The sequence below is a fragment of the Delphinus delphis genome, chromosome X (assembly GCF_949987515.2).
Source record: "Delphinus delphis chromosome X, mDelDel1.2, whole genome shotgun sequence".
Taxonomy (NCBI): Eukaryota; Metazoa; Chordata; class Mammalia; order Artiodactyla; family Delphinidae; genus Delphinus; species Delphinus delphis.
Window position 1 is genome coordinate 109962787 of NC_082704.1, and position 23065 is coordinate 109985851.

Here is a 23065-nt window from a genome sequence, read left to right on the forward strand (position 1 = left end):
TTTTTTTAAAAAAACATGCTATGAGTTTCACCTATATTTCATAAACTAGTATTTTACATATAATCTATGCTTAATGCTTCTTATGAGTTTTATCCACCCTGTTTGTTTTTCTTGTACTTTATGGCAGATTATAATATCTATGTCCATACAATATTTATAGCATTTATACACAGGTATATCTGTCTATCTACTTATAACATAATGGCAGGGACTTTGGCTGTCTTGTTCACTATGATAACCTCTGCACCAAGGACAGTGCCTGACACACAATAGATGCTCAAGAAATCCTTGTTGAATTACGACATATGTTAGAGTTTTTCCAAATACATATACTATTGTGCAACCTCGTTGTTTCCCTTTTGTCACTGTTTGCTTGGCCCTTGGGTACACTGTATTTTCTTAGGAAAAAAGTAATGAAATTGCCACTCAAGTGGTAACTAAAATATTTACAGTGTTTACAGTGTGAGTCAAAGAACTAACTAGTGGGACCACAACTGGTATGAATAACCAACCTAAAATAAAATGGAGGAAATGAGAAGAACACCTAGATTTAATCTTACCCTTTAGCTACAGTGCCTCTACTCTATTCTTCAATTCCATGTGCCAGTCCAAATGACATCTCTGCACTGGGGCAAAGTGTTTTCCAGGATGTGCACTTAGTAAGGGGCAAGGCGGAGGTAAGAACAAACAATTGTTCAACTACAAGGAAAAGACTAATCCAGCATTTTGCAATTTTCTCATCAGTGGGGCTGAGGCAGGGGAGGTAGGAAGGACATTGGGAGAAGGGACTGGGACATGTTTCAGGTGTGCGAATTACTAGAAACAATGAGAAGGTGGGCTGTGCATGCCAACTGCAAGGAAGGCACCTGCTAGCCAGGTTCTTTACTCGGCAGGGGTTGTGTTTAAAGAAAGATATTATTCAAGCCAGAATTCACACCTCCTATGAGTCTCACTTAGTCAGTAGGGCCTAGTGAGAGCTGGAAGAAACATAGGAAGATTGAAGTGCGGGCAACAGCAAGACATTGGCAAGCAATTGTGAAGTGGGCATCTCTGCCCTTCTGAAGGCTGTGCCAGTCATTGAAATAATCTCAGATGAACAGCCATATTAGGAAAATTACTATTATTATGCATTACAAGGTTACAAAGAAAATGTGTCCTTTTATAGCATCGTACGTTTAAAAAAAATCTTAGAAGTGTTGGAAGTTTTCTCTAGATTCCCTCTTCCTAATTCTGGCCTGTGTGTTTTTTCAGATTTCCTCAGAGCCCATTTTCCATTCATTGGCTACAAAAGAGGTTGCACATTGATATCACTTCTGAAATTGCTAATTTCTACCAGGACAGGAATTAGAATTTCTCCAAAGATTTATGCTGGCGGTTTCTGCTTTCTTTTGGGGGTGAGGTAGAGGGATGGACTATATTATTGCTGAAACATGAAGAGAAGGCAAATTTTTGTTTTATAAGGTAAGTCCTATCCTGCTTGTGTCAAAATGGCTTGTGATATGCTGCAAAGGACACCATTAAGAAAGTAAAAAGACAGCCCACAGAAGAGGAGAAAGTATTTGCAAATCACATATCTGATAAGGGCCTTGTATCTGTAATGTATAAAGACCTTTTGCAATTCAATAATAAAAAGACAAATACCCTGTTTTTAAAAGGGTAAAGGGTCTGAATGGACTTTTCTCCAAAGAAATTACGCAAATAGAGGATAAGCGCACGACAAAATGCTCAACGTCATTAGTCTTTAAGAGAAACGCAAATCAAAATCCCAGTGAGCTATCACTTCACTCCCACTAGGATGGCTATAATCAAAAAGACAATAACAAGTGTTGGTGAGAGTGTGGAGAAGTTGGTATGCTTGTACACTGCTGGTGGAAATAGAAAATGGTGGAGCTACATTGGAAAGCAGTGGTAGCTTCTCCAAAGCTTAAACATAAAGTTGCCACATGACCCAGAAATCCCATTCCTAGGTATACACCCAGAACAAATGAAAACCTCTATCCACACATTGTATGATTCCATTTATAGGAAATGTCCAGAACAGCCAAATCTATAGAGATAGTAAGTAGATTGGTGGTTGCCTGGGGCTGAGGGCTGTTGTGGGAGGTGGAGAGAGACTGCTGTTGATGGGTACTGGGGTTTTCTGGGGGGTGATGAAAATGTTCTAAAACAGTATGATGATGGCTGCTCAACTCCACGGATAAACTAACAACTATTTAAATGGGTTAATTGGATGGTTTGTGAGTTATATCTCAATAAAACTATCATTAAAAATGAAAACGGGCTTCTTTGGCGGCGCAGTGGTTGAGAGTCCGCCTGCCGAAGCAGGGGACACGGGTTCATGCCACGGTCCGGGGAGGTCCCACATGCCGCGGAGCAGCTGGGCCCGTGAGCCACGGCCGCTCAGCCTGCGCGTCCGGAGCCTGTGCTCCGCAACGGGAGAGGCCACAACAGTGAGAGGCCCGCAAAAAAAAAAAAAAAAAAAACCACCAAAACCCCAAAACCTTGCGACAACATCCAGTGCATCCTACCTTTTAAATAAATACAAGTACTACCTGCAGTGGTAATACTACTTTTTAATACTTGGGCCTAAAATCGTGAGGTGGGTAAGATCCAGAGTAAAGAGCCCTTTGGGTTCACAGCATTTCTTAGATCTGGCAGGCAGGCTACTTGGAGTGTATTTTCCAGGCCAACAAAATTTGATGCTGGTGCATCACGGTGCTTTTGTCAAGGTCACAGTGAAAGTCAGGACAAGCGGGTCTCCAGGGCATGAGCTCAGGAGGGCCATGCTCTTGGCAACTGGGGACAAGGAGTACAAACTCAGAGGTATTTTAAATAAGCATCTTATCTCGATTCTGGGTTAACACTACATCTGTGTTTAGTTTGGAATTGAAGATTTACATCCAGCTGGCGCTTTGAAAGAGCTTTTACTCTGCTTGAAAAGCCTCAAATTGTTTTGAGGGAAAAAAATGGGACTCCTAAGGCTGGAGGGACGGCAACAACAGCAAAACCCTGAAATTCGTGAATCCGCCCTTCTTAGGGCGCTGCCCGGGGGAGGCGGCAGGGGGCGCCCGGCGGGCTCCTGCCCCGCCGCCCTTCCCGGACCTCCCCCCGCCCTCCGCTCGCCCTGACGTCCGAAGACCCCGCCCCTCCCTCCCGAGCCTTCAAAGGGCGCTCGGGGGGCTGCGGGGCTGGAGCTTCTGTATGTAGCCGAGGGGCCCCGCCGTCGCCTGCCCGTCCCGGGGCCACCGGCGGGCGCTGGCTTCCCCAGCTCTCTTCCCGCGTCGCAGGAGCAGGTGCCACAGCCGCCGGCCACTCGCGCGGAGGTGGGACAAGGAAGGGCGCGCAGGGACGCCACATGGAGAGCGGCGGCGGGGCTCCTCCGGCTGGGGAGCTCGGGGTGGCGGCCGAGTCCGCACAGTGCCCGCTGCCGCCGGGGGACGAGGGCGCGGCGGGGCCGGCGTGGCCGCTGGAGCCCGAGGGGGCGGCCGAGGGCGGGGGCGGGCCGCGGCGGGCTCTGCGGGCCGTGTACGTGCGCAGCGAGAGCCCCCAGGGTGGCGCGGCCGGCGGCCCCGAGGCGGGGGCGCGGCGGTGCTTGCTGCGGACCTGCGAGGCCGAGGGCGCCCACCTCACCTTCGTGCCCTTCGGGGAGCTCGACTTTGGGGAGACAGCCATGCTCGACGCCTTCTACGACGCAGGTGAGGCGGTGTCCCCTTTCGCCCCCACCCCATTCCTCCCAGTTTTCCTTATCTTCGCCCACGCCACCGAAGCACCATCTCTTCCTCCCCATCCTAGCACCAGCTGACTCTTTTCGACAGGACCGCCCCACCTTTTGGGGAGGGCAGAGTAGGTAGCCTTGTACCCTTTACAGGTAAGAAAACAGAGGCCCCTGGCTTTCATAGTTCTTTATTCTTCAGTTTTCTTAAACATCAGATGATCCAAGAAACAGCCTGTAACCCAGTCGAGGCTGAGTTCCCCGCCCTCCACTAGTTATTCATCTGTTAGTTTCTCACTCCTGTGGGTCCCAACCCTGGCTACACGTTAGAATCACCTGTGGGAGCTTTTCAAACTCGTAATGCCCAGACTGTATCCCAGACCAATGATATCAGAATCTGAGGCCTCAGGATTGTCGAATGCTTCCCACATGATTCCATTTTGCAGTCAAGGGTGGGTAATGGTCTATTACAATGGGGGACGGGGGGGAGGGGGCGTCTCTTAGAAATGCCCCGGTGTTCTTTTGCACACTTAACACAGATTGACAGTGGGGCTGTGCTCTACTACCAGTGTGACAGATATATTTTATCCTGTAGTGCACAAACATTCCCGGCTTCAGGATCTCCTCCGTTGCCGGAACGGGACACTCAGCTCACTGTAATAAGTGTGCCAGAAGAACCCAGCCTTAAATCAGTACTTTTGATTGGCACGAGTTCCTCCAGGTGTGGAACGGATTGTTGCTTGGCTGTTTTCCTTACCGAACCTTTGGAAGCTATGTGACAAGCCTCTGGCACTTGGGTGATATTCACAAGCATTGTGGGACAGTAGTTCACCTGGGAGACCCTGTGCCTTGGTTTCTCTACTGGTCAAACAGGAGTAACATGCCTGCCCTAACCCCAAAAGCTTGTGAGAAGGTAAATGGCGGCGGCCACACCGTGCTGATGAGATGGTAAGCTAGCTTTATTACCATCCATTCTTTGCCGGGATCTGTTTTCTGCAGAGCAAATCCTCCCCAGCTGGAAGCTGTTTAACAAGTTTGTTTAAACAAGTGGCTGCTGGGCCTCTGAAAACACTCCCTGGATGTTTCTGACCACTCAGAGTAGACTCTTCAGCGCAACATCTTTTTTAGAAAAGTTGTTCAGGAGCCCATTTCACCTGGAACCACTCGGTTTTCTCGACTTCTGTTCATTCTCTGCTGAAAATGGAGTTTGAACAGACTCTTCTCTGAATGGTTAAATGTCCATTTGGCCATTAGGCACAGCTGTAACCTCCTGCCTGCTGGTGCCGACTCTGAAAATTGGCGTGCAGTGGCTTTGCTTCTCTGTGTGTGTGTGTGTGTGTGTGTGTGTGTGTGTAAAACAAGCCTTCGTTCTGGGTCCTCATTGCCTAGAATTTTCAGCTGCAGTATGTACCTCCTTTGGTTGGCCTCAGCCTGGTCTTGAATAAATCGTTTTTCAGTACATCATCATAACCAGTAAGTTCTTTTCATAGGTTTGACAAACAATATACGAAACTCCAAGAAGTCGGTTCACGGATTTAAACAGACACCACGCCCCCACCCCGGCTTCCTGATCTCTGCCATTCACAGCTTTTTGGTGTCTCCACCAAAAAGATATAAATCTGTCACTTTGGCTTTTTTGTAGAAGTTCTACAACCTTGCTCTCCAAGAACTGTTGAATTGTCCCAGGTGTGTTTCGGGCGGGGGGGGGGGGATCATAGATGTGAAATTTAAGCACTTCCCATCTCCTGTTGTCATAATGAGTCAAGGCTGGGTTGGATCGTGTTTTCCATCTCCTTGTGCAGTTTTATGTGGTCCTTTGTGGGTCTGAATAGGAGGTTATGTGTCACCAGTGCCTGAGTGATTTGATGGGCTGCAGGAGAGCTATCAACCCATGCAAGGGGGCACGTGGGCGCTGTTGTGAAAGAAAACCGCCGTAAGCCATGAGGGCTGACGAGCAGCTCATTGGCTTTTTTTTAAAAAAAAAATTATGGTAAAGTGTACGTAATATAAAATTTGCCGTTGAAACCATTTTTAAGTGTGGATTTCAGAGTCATTAAGTACAGTCGCACTGCTATGCAGTCATCCCCACTCTCCATTTCCAGAACTTTTTCATCATCCCAAACAGAATCTCTGTACTCCTTAATAACTTGCCACTCCTCACTCCCCCAGCCCCTGCTACCCACTGTCCTACCCTCTGTCTCTGTGAATTTGACTCCTCTAGATGCCTCATATGAGTGGAATCATAAAGTATTTGTCTTTCTGTGACTGACTTATTTCACTTAGCGTGATGTCTTAGGCTATGGTGAATAATGCTGTAATGACCATGGTGGATAAATTTCTGTTCAAGTCTCTGCTTTCACATTTTTGGGTGTATACCGGGACGTGGAATTACTGTGTCAAACGGTAATTCTATGTTTAATTTTTTGAGGGACGTTCTTTTTACTTTTAGCAGAGGTGACGCTCATCTCTGTGTGCCTTTGGCCCATAGAAGGACCTGGTGTTTTGTTTGTTTCTTTTGGGTTTTTTGTTTGTTTGTTTGTTTTTAACATCCAGCATCCATCCTCAAAGATGAGAGTCTCAAATTCAGTAAAGCTATCAAATTCAGCAAGTGAGGGTCCATCACTCGGTTACTTCTAGGATTTGGAGAACAAAACATGTCTCTCTTTTTTTGTTTTTTAGAAGAAACCGCCTTTTCTGAATATGCCTTGGCGCCTTTTGTTGAGGTGCCCATTTCTCTACTTGAACAGAATTCATAGTCACGACTTTAGCTAATGTACTGTGTGTGTTGGGTGTGTTTGCACAGAGCAGCTTCCTCGGGTGCGTGCTGTGTCTCCCTCCTGGAGGTTCTCAGTGCTTGTGAATGTATGGAAAACTCGGACATCCTACAGGAAGGAAACCTGGGTAACTCTGTCTCATGCTTTCCCAAACATCTTGACCACAGAAACTGTTCTCCCAGGATGCTGTAGTTGAATACATTTATTGTGGTTATTGAGTTAGCTATTAACTGCTCCAGTGACAAGAACGGCCCCTTTGATCAGGACCTGGGACTCAGGTGAGCTTCCCATACCTGATGTGCCTGACTCTGCCTGCCCTCCCTCCTCTCTGAGCCTCACATACATGCTACTTTCCTGACTCGGGGGCCCTGCTTCTGATTTTCTTCTTCAGCTATGTTCACAGTGATTTTAAACGTTGGGAGGTATTGCCACCTGCAACCGGAAATCCTTGCATTTCCTGAACATTGATTAAAAGACCAAGACATCAGTCTCCAGGTTAGTTACTTGACTTTGCTGTGTCCTGATGATTCCCCTTTTCTGGCAAGAGTCATTTGGAGGATACAAAGTGGCAGAGGTAGCTAGGTGGTCAGGAGGTTGATTCTCCTACTTGTTGCTGGGAAGCAGGGACTACATTTTCCAGCACCCTTTGAGTCTGTGTGGGCCATATAACTAGTTCTGGCCAATGAAATGTGAGTATTAGTCATGTCTGTCACTTTGGGCCAAGGCGCTGGCATATCAGTAGATCTTCCCGTACTCTCTCATCCCTTTCTGTGGTCTCCGTGGGGCCCTTGGAGGCTGGCTGTAGAAGATGGCAGTAGCACATGATGGAAGGTACCTGGATCCCTGAACCACTCTTCTGAGGATAGCTGTAGGACCAGGATCATCCACTTTGGATTTTGCATAAGCAAGAGAGAAGCTTTTATTTAGTCAGGCTCCTAAGACTTGGGGGTGGGTTTTTTTTTTCTTTTCTTTTCTTTTTTTGCGTTACGCGGGCCTCTCGCTGCTGTGGTCTCTCCCGTTGCGGAGCACAGGCTCCGGACGCGCAGGCTCAGCGGCCATGGCTCACGGGCCCAGCCGCTCCGCGGCATGTGGGATCTTCCCGGACCGGGGCACGAACCCGTGTCCCCTACATCGGCAGGCGGACTCTCAACCACTGCACCACCAGGGAAGCCCTGGGGATGGTTTTTATAGTGGTAAGAGAGTGCAACTTGGGTTATGAAAATATAGCCCAACTGCTAGAAAGTTGTCTCCTAGGGCATGCCTTTCCAAGAGAAAGTCAGGTCATGTGTCATCTCATGTAATGGACTGTCACTGGTAAAAATATATGCCAATCGTGGGGCCCCTCACTATGCTGCTGTGGGCCAAGAAAATGGAATGGAAATGCTTGGGCCATCAGGTTCATACCAGCCATGGGAGGAGACATTCTAGCTTCTTCCCTGGTTTCACTGGTTTTGGAGGCTAGGTAATTTTTTCCTTTTGTATTAAATGACACTGAAGTGATTCTGTTAGTTTTTAGCCAACAGTAAGATTGGGATTTTTGCAACAAAAAAGGATATATAATGGTTTAAAATGAGGCCAGCTCTAGTTCCATTCTCTGCCCTTCATGTGGGTTGTGTCTCGCTTCACCTTCTATGATGTTATTCATGGATTCTTCGTTCGCTTGATGCGTTATGTGGCATAGAGCGTGCCCACCAGGCTTCCGTAGAGTCTTCCACATTGCCTAATCTCCTTTGCAGTTAGCTGGGGTTCTTTTGACGAGTGCTGGCCAATGAAATGTGAGCAGCATCAACAAGTGTCACTTTGAAAGCGACTGAGAGTTAGATGATACGCCGCCTCCATCTCTCTTTGCCTCTGTCATGGCAAACTTGAAGGTTGTGTGTTCAAGATGGCAGTGAAGCCCCTGGAATTTGGGGGATTTGTCTGATGTGGCAGCATCGCGTAGCTCATCCTGACTAATACAGCGTGCTGTGCGTTCTGCTAGAAATGCCTGAATGTATCTCTCAGCTGACTTTAATGGGCTTAATCCACAGGTGCATTGGCTCCTGCTTAAGAAAGAGACGTAGGGTCTTCCCCGGTGGTCCAGTGGCTAAGAATCCACACTCCGAATGCAGGGGGCCCGGGTTCAGTCCCTGGTCAGGGAACTAGATCCCGCATGCTGCAACTGAAAAGGTTCCGCATGCTGCAGCTAAGACCCGGCACAGCCCAATAAATAAATAAATATTAGAAAAGAAAAGAGAGAGCCAGAGCGACTTAAAGGTGTCTTAAGACTTCTAATAATTTGGTGCATACCCTTTCCTCACCATTCTGGAAAATGCACGAAGTTCCAAGGAAGACAGTCCTGTGGACACATGGCTGTGGTGGTCGTAGAATGCACGTTTGGTGTGCCACCTATACATGGTCAGGAGACTGGCCAAATCTATGAATAGTTCCAGCAGAATGTAAGGGCAATATTAGACATTGCCTTCCCTTATGTAAGTAAACTTTGATGAGTGAAATCATCGATTTAGCAGTTCAAGTCAGAAACCTAGGAGTCATTCTTGACTCCACCCTGTCCCTCATGGCCAAATCCAGCCTGTTGCTTCCAAATGGTTTTCAAACCTGCTTCCCTTCTCTCTACCAGGGAAGTTTGCCTCTGTCATGGCAAACTTGAGGTTGTGTGTTCAAGATGGCAGTGAAGCCCCTGAAATTTGGGGGATTTGTCTGATGTGTCAGCACAGCCTAGCTCATCCTGACTAATATAGCCTGCTGTGCATTCTGCTAGAAATGCCTGCCACCATCTTGGTCCAAGCATTTGCTTCTCTCACCCAGCTTACTGTCAGCAGCTTTGTAACTGGTCTTTCAAGGTTGGGCCAATCTCGGTGCATTCCAGTCCATGTCATCTGCTTAGAAGCCACCGTATCCTGGCACCCTCCACCACCTGGCAGTCCTCCTCTGCCCAAAGCTCCTTCAGCCTTCACATCTCAGGTCTTCACAGAAGCCTTCACGAACTTCTCCCGCCCCCCCGTCAGTTGTACACACACTGTGGTTTTCTTTCCTAGCAAGTAACACAATTGCGATTAAATAATTATTGATTTAATGGTTGATCTTCTGCCAGACAGTGAACTCTTCAATGGCGGGGAACCAGATGCACTTTTCTTTGCTACACTTTGAGTGTTTCCTAGGAATATGTATCCAGCTCCTTTTTAGAATAACTCTCAGTGGACACAGATGACACTTGGTTTCTCCTGTCGAGATGAAGCAAAATTTGTTGGGCACCCTCAAAAGGAAATCAGAATGTGGTTTCCTATAGAAACCAAGGTGAAAATGGTGGCCAGGCATAGTGCGATTGTGATTTTATTAAAAAATAAGGTACATCGTAACGACACATTTCTGGGTGGTACATATCTAATAGAAGAGACTAGAACAGCTCACACCGGCCACACTGGAATGGAAACAGTGGTTTGGATTGTGTGCTGGGCAGACTGGTTCTTGTTGTTTGTCCACATGTTCTATAATGTTTATTTTCTATAATATAAATGTGATTTTATTTCAAGCAAGTGCAATAGGAGATTAAAGATGGGGCTGTAAGTCAGAAGCCTTCTCCCACTTTTCCTCTCTCCCCACCAGCCGGCTCAGGCAACAATGACTGTACACCCAGGGACCCGTGCACACGAGCCGCTGGCCGGACCTCAGCTGTCCTCTGCTGCACGTGGCTTCTGGCTTGCTCAGAGGGGCCCTTCCCGGAGCCTCCTTCCTTTTGAACCACTTTTACTGCTACTGACTCAGCATTGAGCCTGGAACTTTCCTCAACTTTTAGTCATGTGAACTGACTGATGAGAGAAGCATTGCACCTGTAGCATTGAATTGAGGCATTGCTGTTGGAGCCTTGAGTGCATACAGTGGGTAGATAGATACTTGTGGACTGGACCACTGCATTACTGGCTGTATATTATTTGTTATGCAGGAAAATGCATGTTCAGTTCCCAGTTGTCAACTTACAGACGTATTTTTGGAATACAAGCCATAAACTATCTTTTAAAGCCTTCCAAGTATCAGGCTTTGAGATAGGTGCTGTTTAAATCCTGGTCAGACAGTGTAGGCGGGAGAGGACTGAACTCTTGAAAAGCAAGCTGGAAAGCTTGTTGTTTCCCAGTCCCTTGAACAGGTTTTGAGCTATTGGGTGTGACAGGGCTTGCCAAAAATGCCTGGCGGTTATAGGGGCTTGGTTGGCAGTGGGGAGTTGTAGAGCAGAAAGGAGTCAAGCGGCAGACCTTGGCAGGAAGCAGAGTTCACTCAGGAGCTGGGGCTGCGGGAGGGCAGCCCAGCGGCCAGGCAGAACTGGACACGGAGGGGCAGGGGGAGAGCGGGAGCATTCGATGTAAATGATTTTTTTCTTCAATTCTTTTATTATGGAAAATTTCAAGCATGTGCATTACGCAGCTTCAACAATTATTAATATTCTGCCATCTTTATTTCTTCTTGACCTCTCCCCACCCCGTACTTGATTATACGTTTCAACATTGTTAGTATAAAAATGTATATACATTGAAATGCACAAATCTTAGTTGTACAACCTTGAGAAACGGCTAAACCTAGGTAAGCAAATCCTATCACAATATAGTTTCCATCTGCCCAGAAAGTTGCCTTATGTCCCCTCCCACTCATTCCCCTTTCCACTCCCATTCCTGGCCCCGGGGCGATGACTCTTATGCTTAGATTAGATTTGCCTTTTCTAGAGTTTTGTGTAAATGGACTCAGGCAGTGTGTATTCTTCAGTGTCGGGCTTCCTTCACTCAGCGTGACTTTTTTGAGATTCATCCGTACTGTTGCTGTTACCAGTAGCTTGTTCCTTTTTAATGCCAAGTACTATTCCATTGCGTGAATATATCACAGTTGGTTTAGCTATTCTCCTGTTGAAGGACGTTTGGGTTGTTCCCAGTTTGGGGCTATTATAAATCAAGCTACTGTGAACATTTGTCTGTAGGTCTTTTTAATGGCAAATGTTTTTTATTCCTCTCGGGTAAATACCTCGGAGTGGAATGGCTGGATCAAAGGGTAGGTGTATGTTAAACTATTAAAGAAACTTCCAAACTTTTTTTCAAAGTGGTACCATTTTATATTCCTAGCACCGGTGCACCAAGAGTTCCCGTGGCTTCGTACCCTCACCAGCACTTTGTATTACTGAGCTTTTCTATTTTGGCCCTGCTAGTTGGGGGGTGTGGTGGTTTCTCATTATGGTTTTAAGTCACCTTTCCCTGATGATCAGTGATGTTGAGCACCTTTTCATGTGCTGTTTAGCCATGCAGACACCTTCCTTTGTGAGATGTCTGTTCAAGCCATTTACCCGTTTAGTTGGGTTGTCATCTTAGTATTGAATTAGAAGAGTTCTTTATGTATTCCGGATTCAAGTGCTTTGTCGGAAGTATATTTTGTGAACATTTGCTCCCAGACTGTGGCTTGCTTATTCATCTACTTGTGACATTTGATGAGCAGAAAATTTTAACTTTGATTAAATCTAATTTAGGCTCTTTTCCTGTTAAGTTTGCCTTCTGTGTCCTGTCTAAGAAATCTTTGCCTACGTCCAGGTTGTGGTTTTGAGGCTCCTCTTCTACGTGTTCTTCTGAAAGCTTTATAGTTTTAGCTTTTACATTGAGGGCTGTGATTCATCTCAAATTCAGTTTGACACAGGTGACTTTGGATAAACCAAGCCTGACACCTTGCTTTAAACATCCGGGAGATGGGTCTTGCCCCTGGATGAGTACTCCCAGGACTTGGAGTCTAGCTGGCAGGACCATGGCTGCCTCTCTTTCATCTCACCATCCAGGAACGTGTATGAAATGCAGGTTGTCCTTTAGGCAAATTGCCTTTCTGCCTTCTGGAGTAAAAACTGACAAAACAGATCCGTGATGAAACTTTACCAACATGTGTTCCATCGTTGTATCCCACTGCGCCCAGCAATACGAGTGGCAGAGGCGAAAGGACATTGGCTTTACGGATCAGGTTTTAATTTCTGCCCTGTCATTTATAGGCTGTGTGACCCTGGATAACTTACTTAACATCTCTGACCCCCATTTAACAAACCTTTAGGTAGAGATTCAAGTGCCCTGAACTTAGTAAGTGCTCAGTAAATGTCAGTCCCCCATGTCTTTGCCTTCCTTTTGCTCCCAGCAATAAACACACCAGAACCTCAGTATGGAAGGAAATGTGCTCTGTGAAATAGTAAAGACTGGGGGCTCACATCCTTTGGACGATCATCCTGTTGTAGGGTCGAGTTATAGTTCTGCAGTTGGTTAAAAAAAAATTTTTTTTCCCTAAGTTTTGAGGTTGGAGATCCATGCTAACTCCATTCCTGGTCCTGTGCTGCAGAAAGGAGGTGAGAAGGCACAAAACCCCGCTTTGTGATGAGCTCTTGATTTTTCCTTCTAATTGAGGTATAGCATATATACAGGAAAGGGTACAGTCTTGTGTACTGCTCTGTGACTTTTCACAAACTGTACACACCATGTAACCCAGCACGTGGATCAAAAAAGACAAGTGAATGCCGACAGCACCTCAGAGTATGATCGCTTCTGTTTGCCAGCCTGGCCAGGAGTAACAACTATCTGTCTCTAGAGATTTGTTTATTCAATATAAATGGAATCGTGTAATGCTGGTTCGTTGTGACTGTCTTCTTTCACTTAATGTGTTTTCAAGATTCATCCATGTTGTGGCATGTATCAGTACTTCATTACTTTTTTATTGCTGAATAGTATTTTGTTGTATGGATACACCACATTGTATTTTTCCATCCTTCCGTTGATGGGGTTATTTTCAGTTTGGGCTGTTGTGAATAATGCTACAAGTTTTTGTGTGGACTTGTGTTTGCATTTCTCTCGGGTATACACCTAGCAGTGGGATTTCTGGGTCATATGGTAACTCTAATGTTCTCTTACAAGTTTTTTATTGTGATAAAGAAACACATCATAAAATTTACCATCTTAACTGTTTCTAAGTGTGCCTTTCAGTAGTGTGGTACATTCATATTGTTGTGTAACCAGTCTCCAGAACTCTTTCATCTTACAAAACGAGAACTCTGTACCCATTAAACCGCGATTCCCCACTCTGCCCTTCCCCCAGCTACCAGTAACCACCATTCTACTTTCTGTCTCTGAGTTTGACTACTCTAGGTACGTTTTGTAAGTGGAATCGTACAGTGTTCTGGGTGTGTGTGTGGCTGGCTTTTTTCATTTAGCGTAATGTCCTCAAAGTTCATCCATGTTGTAGCATGTGTCAGAATTTCCTTCCTTTTTAAGGCTGAATAATACTCTGCTGTATGGATAGACCACATTTTGTTTATCCATTCATCCATTGATGGACACTTGGGTTGCATCCACCTTATATTTAACCTTTTGAGGAACTCCTTTCCAGAAAAATTTTCCAAAGCAGCTGCACCATTTTACATTCCCATCAGCAATGTGTGAGCGTTCCAATTTCACCACATCCTCACCAACACTTGTTATTTTCTGTCTTTCTTTTTTAAATTATAGTCATCCTAGTAGGTTTGAAGTGTTATCTCATTTTGGTTTTGATTTGAATTTCCTTGATGACTAAGGATGTTGAATGTCTTTTCATGTGTTTATTGACCATTTGTATATCTTTGCAGAAATGTCTTTTCAAATCCTTTGTCCTTTTTTTCAGTTGGGCTATTTGACATCTTGTTGAGCTGTAAGAATCCTTTATATAATCTGGAGACATAATCCCTTGTCAGATATACGATTTGCAAATATTTTCTCCCGTTCGGTGATTTATCTTTTAACTTTCTTGATGCTGTTCTTTAACGCATGAGTTTTTAATTTTGAAGTCCAATTTGTCTGTTTTTATCCCATCTGTGCTGTTTCCTCTAAGTTTTTTTAGTTTCTTATTCATCCTTTCAGTGTTTCTTTATGTCCGTTGTCAGCAAGCTACAACCTGTAAGCTGGCTGCCTTTATCTTGTAACTAAAGTTTTATTGGAACGCATCCATTCTCCTGTGGCCACTTTGGGGCTACAATGGTGGAGACTGTGTGGCCCACAGAGCCGAAAATATGTACTGTCTGGCATTCTTATTCTCCCTTTCTTACTTAAAAGGTACCAGACCAAATACAGTTTAGCCAGGACACCTTTCCAAATCAGAATATGGGAATCTTCCTTATTCTTTATAGCTGAATAGTACTTCATTGGGTGGATGTATCATTGTTTATTCTACCAATACCTTTTTTACGGGACACCTGGATGTATAGTTTTTTGCTACTAAGCTGCGATGAATAACTTCATACATGGGCCATTTAATACATGTATGGGTGTATTTGTGATTAGGTAGCCCAAAGTGGTATTTGTGAATTAAAGAATAAATGCACCTGTAATTTTGGTAAACAGTGTCAGATTCCTATCTGTGGGTTATAGCATTATCTTTCTTTACAGCCTCAGTAATAAAATAGGTTGCCAATATTTTAGACTCTTGTTAACCTGATGGTTGAGGGATGATATCTCGATTAGTTTTCGTTTGTATTTCTCTTACTCTGAGCGAAGTTGAGCATATTTCCCTTTTTTTCTTAGCGCTATCTATCTATAACCCTCCCCCCTTTTTTCCTATTGGTTTATGGGTCTTTGGGAGAGGGTCTTGATTTCTAGGAGATCTTTCTTTTTTATTTAAATAAATTTATTTATTTATTTTTGGCTGCATTGGGTATTCATTGCTGTGTGCCGGCTTTCTCTAGTTGCGGCGAGCGGGGGCTACCCTTCGTTGCAGTGCATGGGCCTCTCATTGCGGTGGCTTCTCTCATTTGCGGAGCACGGGCTCTAGAGCACAGGCTCAGTAGTTGTGGTGCACGGGCTTAGTTGCTCCGTGGCATGTGGGATCTTCCCGGACCTGGGCTCAAACCCGTGTCCCCTGCATTGGCAGGCGGATTCCTAACCACTGTGCCACCAGGGAAGTCCCTAGGAGATCTTTCTGCATTGGGGCCTAAACCCTTTGTCTTTTTTCTGTTGTTCAGACTGGATCATTTCCATTGAACCGTCTTTAATTTCACTGACCCTCTATCATCTCCATTCTTCTTGTGAGCCCCTCTAGTGAGTTTTTTCTTTTGCTTATTAAAATTTTCGTTCCTAAAAGTTTCATTTGGCTCTTTAGTTGTTAAGACTTTCTATTTTTTCCATTCTTTTCAGGAGTGTTTACCCTCACTTCTTGGAGACTTTTTATAATAACTGCTTTAAAGTCATTGTCAGATAATTCTCATGTCTGGATCATCTTGTCATTGGAGTCTGCCCATTGTCTTTTCTCATGTGAGTTGACATTTTCCTGCGTCTTTGAATGCCAAGTAATTGAGGAGCCTATCCTGAGCATTTTGAATATTATTTTATGAGATTCTGGCCCTTGTTTATATCCTGTGGAGTCTGTTGATATTTTTGCTTTAGCAGGCAGTCGGCCTAGTTGTTTCAAGTTGCCAAGGTCCGTTTCAGTTGTGGTGTCAGTTCTGACTTCAAAGCCCTTTTAGTGCTGTTCAGCTTTGTGATTTCTCTGGTTAACTGGGGCTGCCTTTTCAGTCCTGTGGCCAGTTATTCCATTCGGCCTCACACTTCCCACAACTGGGCCCATGTCTGAGGCCAGGCATTCAGAAGGAGAAAAAAAAAGCAATGGAGATTCACCGCTACCACCCTTGGGACCACAGCTCCTTCAACTAGAGCAAAAGATTGCCCTCTCGGAGTTCCAGGCATCTGTGGGCCCGCTCTGCCACTGACTGTCTCTGCTGTCACCACTGCGGGATTGCAGGGGCCCTGGGGGTACAAGAGGACAAGGAAGAGGAAGACGTAGAGAATTCCCTCACTCTCTCTGAGCATTAGGAGGCCCCTTTCCTGCCTTTTTCTAGAGGGTTTCTCCTGATGCTGTCTGTGTCCGCACCTAACGCCCAGTTCTGGGTTTCAGGCTGCCTTTAGGCCAGGCTGGGGGAGACTGGGGGAAAGTGTGGAACTGGCTGTCGATTTGGTGGTTCTCTGAAATCTAGTCGTCTTCTCCAGGCTGCTCGCTACCACTTACTTTTCACACTCCTAAAATAGCTATTCCATCCACTCTGTCTAGTTTTTATAGCTGCATTCATGGAGAAGACAGGGTGGGATGTATTTATTCCATCTTAACTTGGAACCAGAACTCAAACTTGTACCATTAAATTTTGAGGTGATTTTTTCACGCAGCAGTAGTAACCAGAATATAATAAAATATCTCTGCATCTTACCAAGCTTACCAGTAAGCAAAAATCGCCTCAATGCCAGCTGCATTGTATCAGACCAGTTCTGTCCATACCTGATACTCTGTGTGACTGTTAAGGTTGGGGGGCAAAAGAAATAGAATAAATGGAACAAAAGGAGATGGTTGACATGATAAAGGTGCTTGATTGGCCTCCAGTGTATCCCTCACAATTGGTTGTGAGCTGGGAGCAAAGACCATTTTGATGTTTAGAATGACCATTGGATTGTCGTTGGATCTCACAAGGCTAAAGTTTCAAGACTTGGTGGGTGGGTTCATTAAAAAACGTGTTCTCTGTCCTGAGAATGAAAACCTTGCATCCAAAATACTTGTTCTTGCTAAGTAATTTTTGTAAAGCCTGTGGCTAGTGAGGCATGCTTGATGCAGATCATAAGGGCTGCATATTCATTCTCCAAGAACCACCTAAGAAAAAGGAAATGGGTACATGGGGGGAAAAAAGGAAATTAGAAGGCTTAAAGAGAAAGAAAAATGGCCCCATATCTAGCAACGAGTCACCACCATCACCACCACCAAATGAACTCAGTTGCCCTCCACAGGCTGTGGGGATGCACACCACTTGGGAAGCTTAGAGCGCAGAATGGGTGAAAACTCAGCAAAAGGCCCGGCACCTAGTGATGACCTTGAAGGAGCAGTTGATTCTGTTAAAAAGAAAGAGGGTATCGTTGAAGTAGATGTAAAAGCCAAGGGTCCTCTTGTGTTGACTGGTGGTCATTTTAATGAGACGATTAAGAGAACAAATTAAGAAATTTCCTACAATTTTGCCAGTATAAACAGGAAAGCTCAGCATTACCCTCATCACAGCGTGCAGTAGCAGTACATCAAGTTCTCCTTCTCTAAAGCTGCCCACATCTTGAAGGTGATGTATGACACAGAACTTTTGGAAGAGGAGGTCATTAGCTGCTGCTTAGAAAAGCCTTTAAGAAATATGTCGCAAAAAGTTTGCCAAAGAGAGTCATGTCAAAGCAGATCCCTTTATAAAAGAGTGGAAGGAAGCTGCCGAAGGTGAAAGTATGAGGTAGTATAGTCAGAGGCTCCCAGGGAGCCCGGAGGCGAAACTGTGAAGTGTGGCATCACGGATGATGATGGCGACACTGTTGCCGTTTGAAGTGATGAATGCACCCCAGTTTGCAGCATAATGCTACACAGTTTTCTTCTCTTGTTAGTGGAAGAGCAACATATACGTGGCTTAAATTATGCTATACTTTATATCACAGATACTTCACTGTGAGTGGTCTGAAATTAAGCCCAGTGAATCCATTCACCTCTGTGAGTAAACATAGTTTGCTTATATATGGCATCTTTCTTTTGAAAAAACTGGTAAATGGACATATCTCAATCGTACTTATAAAGTATAAAAATGATTTATTTTTAGGTCATTCTTACCAAAAAAAGACACTAGAAAGCAAAATATGGGGGACAGGATATAGTTTACTGATGTCCCCACTCTCCCCCAACCCCACTGCCAGTTGAAACTTAATACTCCAAGCAACTAGTACCCATCCCACGTGGCACTTGGTAAGGATTTGTTGACTTCCTGACGCTGAATTCGTAGGCTGTCTCCTCCACTTCACAGATTCTTTCCATTGACCTGCCCTCAAGTATGTTGGAATTGAGCAGCAGTGGATGAAGTAAGATCTAAATTCTGGTAGGAGTTACTAGAGGTGCCTCCTGTCCAGTAAATCTGGGCTCTGTTGTTTTTAGGTGGCTTTTAGATGGCCAGTGTTGCCATAAATCCAATCAGATTTTTTTTTTTTTTTTTTTACAATGTCTGTAGCAGGAAAATTGTTCTAAAATCTAGTTGTTTTCATTTAGGCACAGCCAACCTTACTTATATTCATTATTTCTTATTTTCCGCTGGGAGCAAGATAGGCTTACAGATAACCTGGAATATATTTAAGGACCGGCATGAGCCAGTACAGTCTCAGGATTACTATATGGTAAGTCATTTGCCATCATATCGTTTCACTGACGAATGCTTTGCTTTGGAAATCAGATACTTCTTTTTTTCTTTTTTTTTTTTTTGCGGTACGCGGGCCTCTCACTGTTGTGGCCTCTCCCGTTGCGGAGCACAGGCTCCGGCGCGCCGGCTCAGCGGCCATGGCTCACGGGCCCAGCCGCTCCGCGGCATGTGGGATCTTCCCGGACCGGGGCACAGACCCGTGTCCCCTGCATCGGCAGGTGGACTCCCAACCACTGCGCCACCAGGGAAGCCCGGAAATCAGATACTTTTAAACCACAGTAGAAAGTTTACTTACTTACTAAGTAAAAGTTTACTTTACTTACTAAGTAAAACTTAGTAAGTTTTACTTACTCCTTTTAAGACATTTCAATAAACTAATGTTCAAAAGTTTTTAATGAACTAAAATCCTATACATCATCCGTCTTTCTTGTTTTATATAAACATGTAGTGAGATCATTATAATTTATTCTTAAATTGTTTGTTTGAAGGACACTTTGCTTTTAAATTCAGATACTTTCCTGCTAAGAATAGATTTGAACCTTGGCTTTTTGCAGTCCCTGATGGCGTATCGCTTCTTAAGGTTTGTCCAGCCAAGATAGGTAGAGGGTGTATGTGGGGTCCACGGTCACGGAGGATGGTTTAGTTTATGCAGGCTTTTCCCCTGAGACTGGCCTACGTCAGAGGGAACTAGAAGGTAATTAGAGCACAGGGTGCATTTGTCAATGAAAATCTGAATTTGACCTCTTCCTTTTTTTCTGTGATCTGTTTGCCTAAGATTGATAAATAAACTGTTTTGCCCTTCCCTCCCCTTGGTGGCTCAATTTCAGAAAGTGAGTCCAATAAGTAGTAAGTGTCATCTGGGCCCTGGGCAGCACAGGACTCTGCCATGCCCTAGCTGTGTGACCTTGGGCGAATCTGTTACTCTCTGCTTCATTTCCCCACCTGCAAAGTAGAGCCAGTTACCGATGCTGCCTGCCTCAAAGGGTGGTTCTAAAATTCAACCAAGATGTCTATGGAAGTGTTTTGTAAATGGCAGAGCAAGTGACTGCTGTGATGATTAAAGCATTTAGGAAATTTATAGTCCCTTTAGGGGGAAAAAACCCTCAATTCTGCATATATAATAAAAATTCCAATCTGACATTTTATCATATTTATCATTTATAATCTACTAACTTAGTGTCTTAAAAGTTCTAAAAGTAAGCTGGTCAAATATTGTGGTAGAAATTCTGCAAGCAAACTCAGTCAGTTGGCCCGAGTGACACATGTCGGACAAAAAGGTCAACTTTGGGTTTGAGGTGTTTTTACAATTGAACGTGAGTTACTTGGAATTTTTTTTTGAGTGGCAATATCAATCTGTCCTGTTTTTTAAAAAATTTTATTGAAGTATAGTTGATTTACAATGTTGTGTTAATTTTAGGTGTACAGCAAAGTGATTCAGTTATACATATACATATATCAATTCTTTTTCAGATTCTTTTCTCACATCAGTTATCACAGAATATTGAGTAGAGTTTCCTGTGCTATACAGTATGTCCTTGTTGGTTATCTGTTTTATAGATATAGTAGCGTGTATATGTTAATCCCAATCTCTTAATTAATCATTTCCCCCACGTTTCCCCTTTTGTAACCGTAAGTTTGATTTCAAGATCTGTGAGTCTGTTTCTGTTTTGTAAAAAAGTTCATTTGTATCATTTTTAAAAATTAGATTCCACATATGAGTGATACCATATGCTGTTTGCCTTTCTCTTTCCTCACTTAGTATGATGATCTCTAGGTCCATCCATGTTGCTGCAAATGGCATTATTTCATTATTTTTCATGGCACGGTAACATTCCATTGTATATATGTACCACATCTTTTTAATTTTTGGCTGCATTGGGTCTTCGTTGCTGTGCAAGGGCTTTCTCTAGTTGCAACGAGCAGGGCCTACTCTTTGTTGAGGTGCGCAGGCTTCTCATTGTGGTGGCTTCTCTTGTTGAGGAGCACGGACTCTAGGCACGAGGGCTTCAGTAGTTGTGGCACACGGGCTCTAGAGTGCAGGCTCAGTAGTTGTGGTGCACGGGCTTAGTTGCTCTGCGGCATGTGGGATCTTCCAGGACCAAGGCTCAAACCCGTGTCCCCTGCAATGGCAGGTGGATTCTTAACCATTGTGCCACCAGGGGAGCCCACTACCACATCTTCTTTATCCATTCGTCTGTCAGTGGACATTTAGGTTGCTTCCATGTCTTGACCATTGTAAATAGTGCTGCAGTGAACATTAGGGTGTGTGTATCTTTTTGAATTATGGTTTTCTCCGGATATATGCCCAGGAGTGGGATTGCTGGATCATATGGTAGTTCTATTTTTAGGTTTTTAAGGAATCTCCATACTCTTCTCCATAGTGGTTTTACCAGTTTACATTCCTACCAACAATGTAGGAGGGTTCCCTTTTCTCCACACCCTCTCCAGCATTTATTGTTTGTAGACCTTTTGATGATGGCCACTCTGACCAGTCTGAGGTGATATATCTCATTGTAGTTTTGATTTGCATTTCTCTGAAAATTAGTGATGTTGAGCATCTTGTCACGTGGTTTTTGGCCATCTGTATATCTTCTTTGGAGAAATGTCTATTTAGATCTTCTGCCCATTTTCTGATTGGTTTTTTTTTTTTTGGACATAGAGCTGCATGAGCTGTTTGTATATTGTGGAGATTAATCCCTTGTCTGTCGCTTTGTTTGCAGATATTTTCTCCCATTCTGTGGGTTGTCTTTTCATTTTGAATATGGTTTCCTTTGCTGTACAGAAGCCTTTAAGTTTAATTCGGTCCCATTTGTTTATTTTTGTTTTTATTTTCAGTACTCTAGGAGGTGGTTCAAAAAACATATTGCTTAGATTTATGTCAGAGAGTGTTCTGCCTCTGTTTTCCTCTAAGAGTTTTATTGTGTCTAGCCGTACATTTAGGTCTTTGATCCATTTTGTTTATTTTTGTGTATGGTGTTAGAGTATGTTCTAATTTCATGCCTTTACATGTAGCTGTCCAGTTTTCCCAGCACCACTTATTGAAGAGATTGTCTTTTCTCCATTGTATGTTCCTGACTCGTTTGTCGTACATTAGTTGACCACAGGTGCGTGGGTTTATCTCTGGGCTTTCTATCCTGTTCCATTGATCTATATTTCTGTTTTTGTGCCAGTACCGTACTGTCTTGATTAATGTAGCTTCGTAGTCAGAAGTCAGGGAGCATGATTCCTCCAGCTCCGTTTTTCTTTCTCAAGATTGCTTTGGCTATTTGAGGTCTTTTGTGTTTCCATACAAATTGTGAAACTTTTTGTTCTAGTTCTGTGAAAAATGCCATTGGTAGTTTGATAAGGATTGCATTGAATTTGTAGATTGCTTTGGGTAGTAGAGTCATTTTCACAATGTTGATTCTTCCAATCCAAGAACATGGTATATCTCTCCATCTGTTGGTATCATCTTTAATTTCTTTCATCGGGTTCTTATAATTTTCTGCATACAGGTCTTTTGTCTCCTTAGGTAGGTTTATACCTAGATATTTTATTCTTTTTGTTGCAATGGTAAATGGGAGTGTTTTCTTGATTTCACTTTCAGATTTTTCATCATTAGTGTATAGGAATGCCAGAGATTTCTGTGCATTAATTTTGTATCCTGCTACTTTACCAAATTCATTGATTAGCTCTAGTAGTTTTCTGGTAGCATCTTTAGGATTCTCTATGTATAGTATCATGTCATCTGCAGTGACAGCTTTACTTTTTCTTTTCCGATTTGGATTCCTTTTATTTCTTTTTCTTCTCTGATTGCTGTGGCTGGAACTTCCAAAACTATGTTGAATAATAGTGGTGAGAGTGGGCAACCTTGTCTTGTTCCTGATCGTAGTGGAAATGCTTTCAGTTTTTCACCATTGAGGACGATGTTGGCTGTGGGTTTGTCATATATGGCCTTTATTATATTGAGGTAAGTTCCCTCTATGCCTACTTTCTGGAGGGTTTTATCATAAATGGGTGTTGAATTTCGTCAGAAGCTTTCTCTGCACCTTTTGAGATGATCATATGGTTTTTCTCCTTCAATTTGTTAATATGGTGTATCACATTGATTGATTTGCATATATTGAAGAATCCTTGCATCCCTGTGATAAACTCCACTTGATCATGGTGTATGATCCTTTTAATGTGCTGTTGGATTCTGTTTGCTAGTATTTTGTGGAGGATTTTTGCATCTATGTTCATCGGTGATATTGGCCTGTAGTTTTCTTTCTTTGTGACATCTTTGGTTTTGGTATGAGGGTGACGGTGGCCTCATAGAAGGAGTCTGGGAGTGTTCCTCCCTCTGCTACATTTTGGAAGAGTTTGAGAAGGATAGGTGTTAGC

General features: G+C 43.9%; 1 protein-coding gene across 1 annotated transcript in view; it reads left to right on the top strand.

Annotated features, from left to right (window-relative positions):
* The first annotated feature begins 3182 nt into the window (after window positions 1–3182).
* Window positions 3183–23065, top strand: part of MAP3K15 (mitogen-activated protein kinase kinase kinase 15) — a 148107-nt gene continuing 128224 nt past the window's right edge. The window contains 1 exon segment of the mRNA XM_060002728.1: window positions 3183–3695. Within this exon segment, the coding sequence (XP_059858711.1) occupies window positions 3356–3695 (340 nt within the window). The 5' untranslated portion in view covers window positions 3183–3355.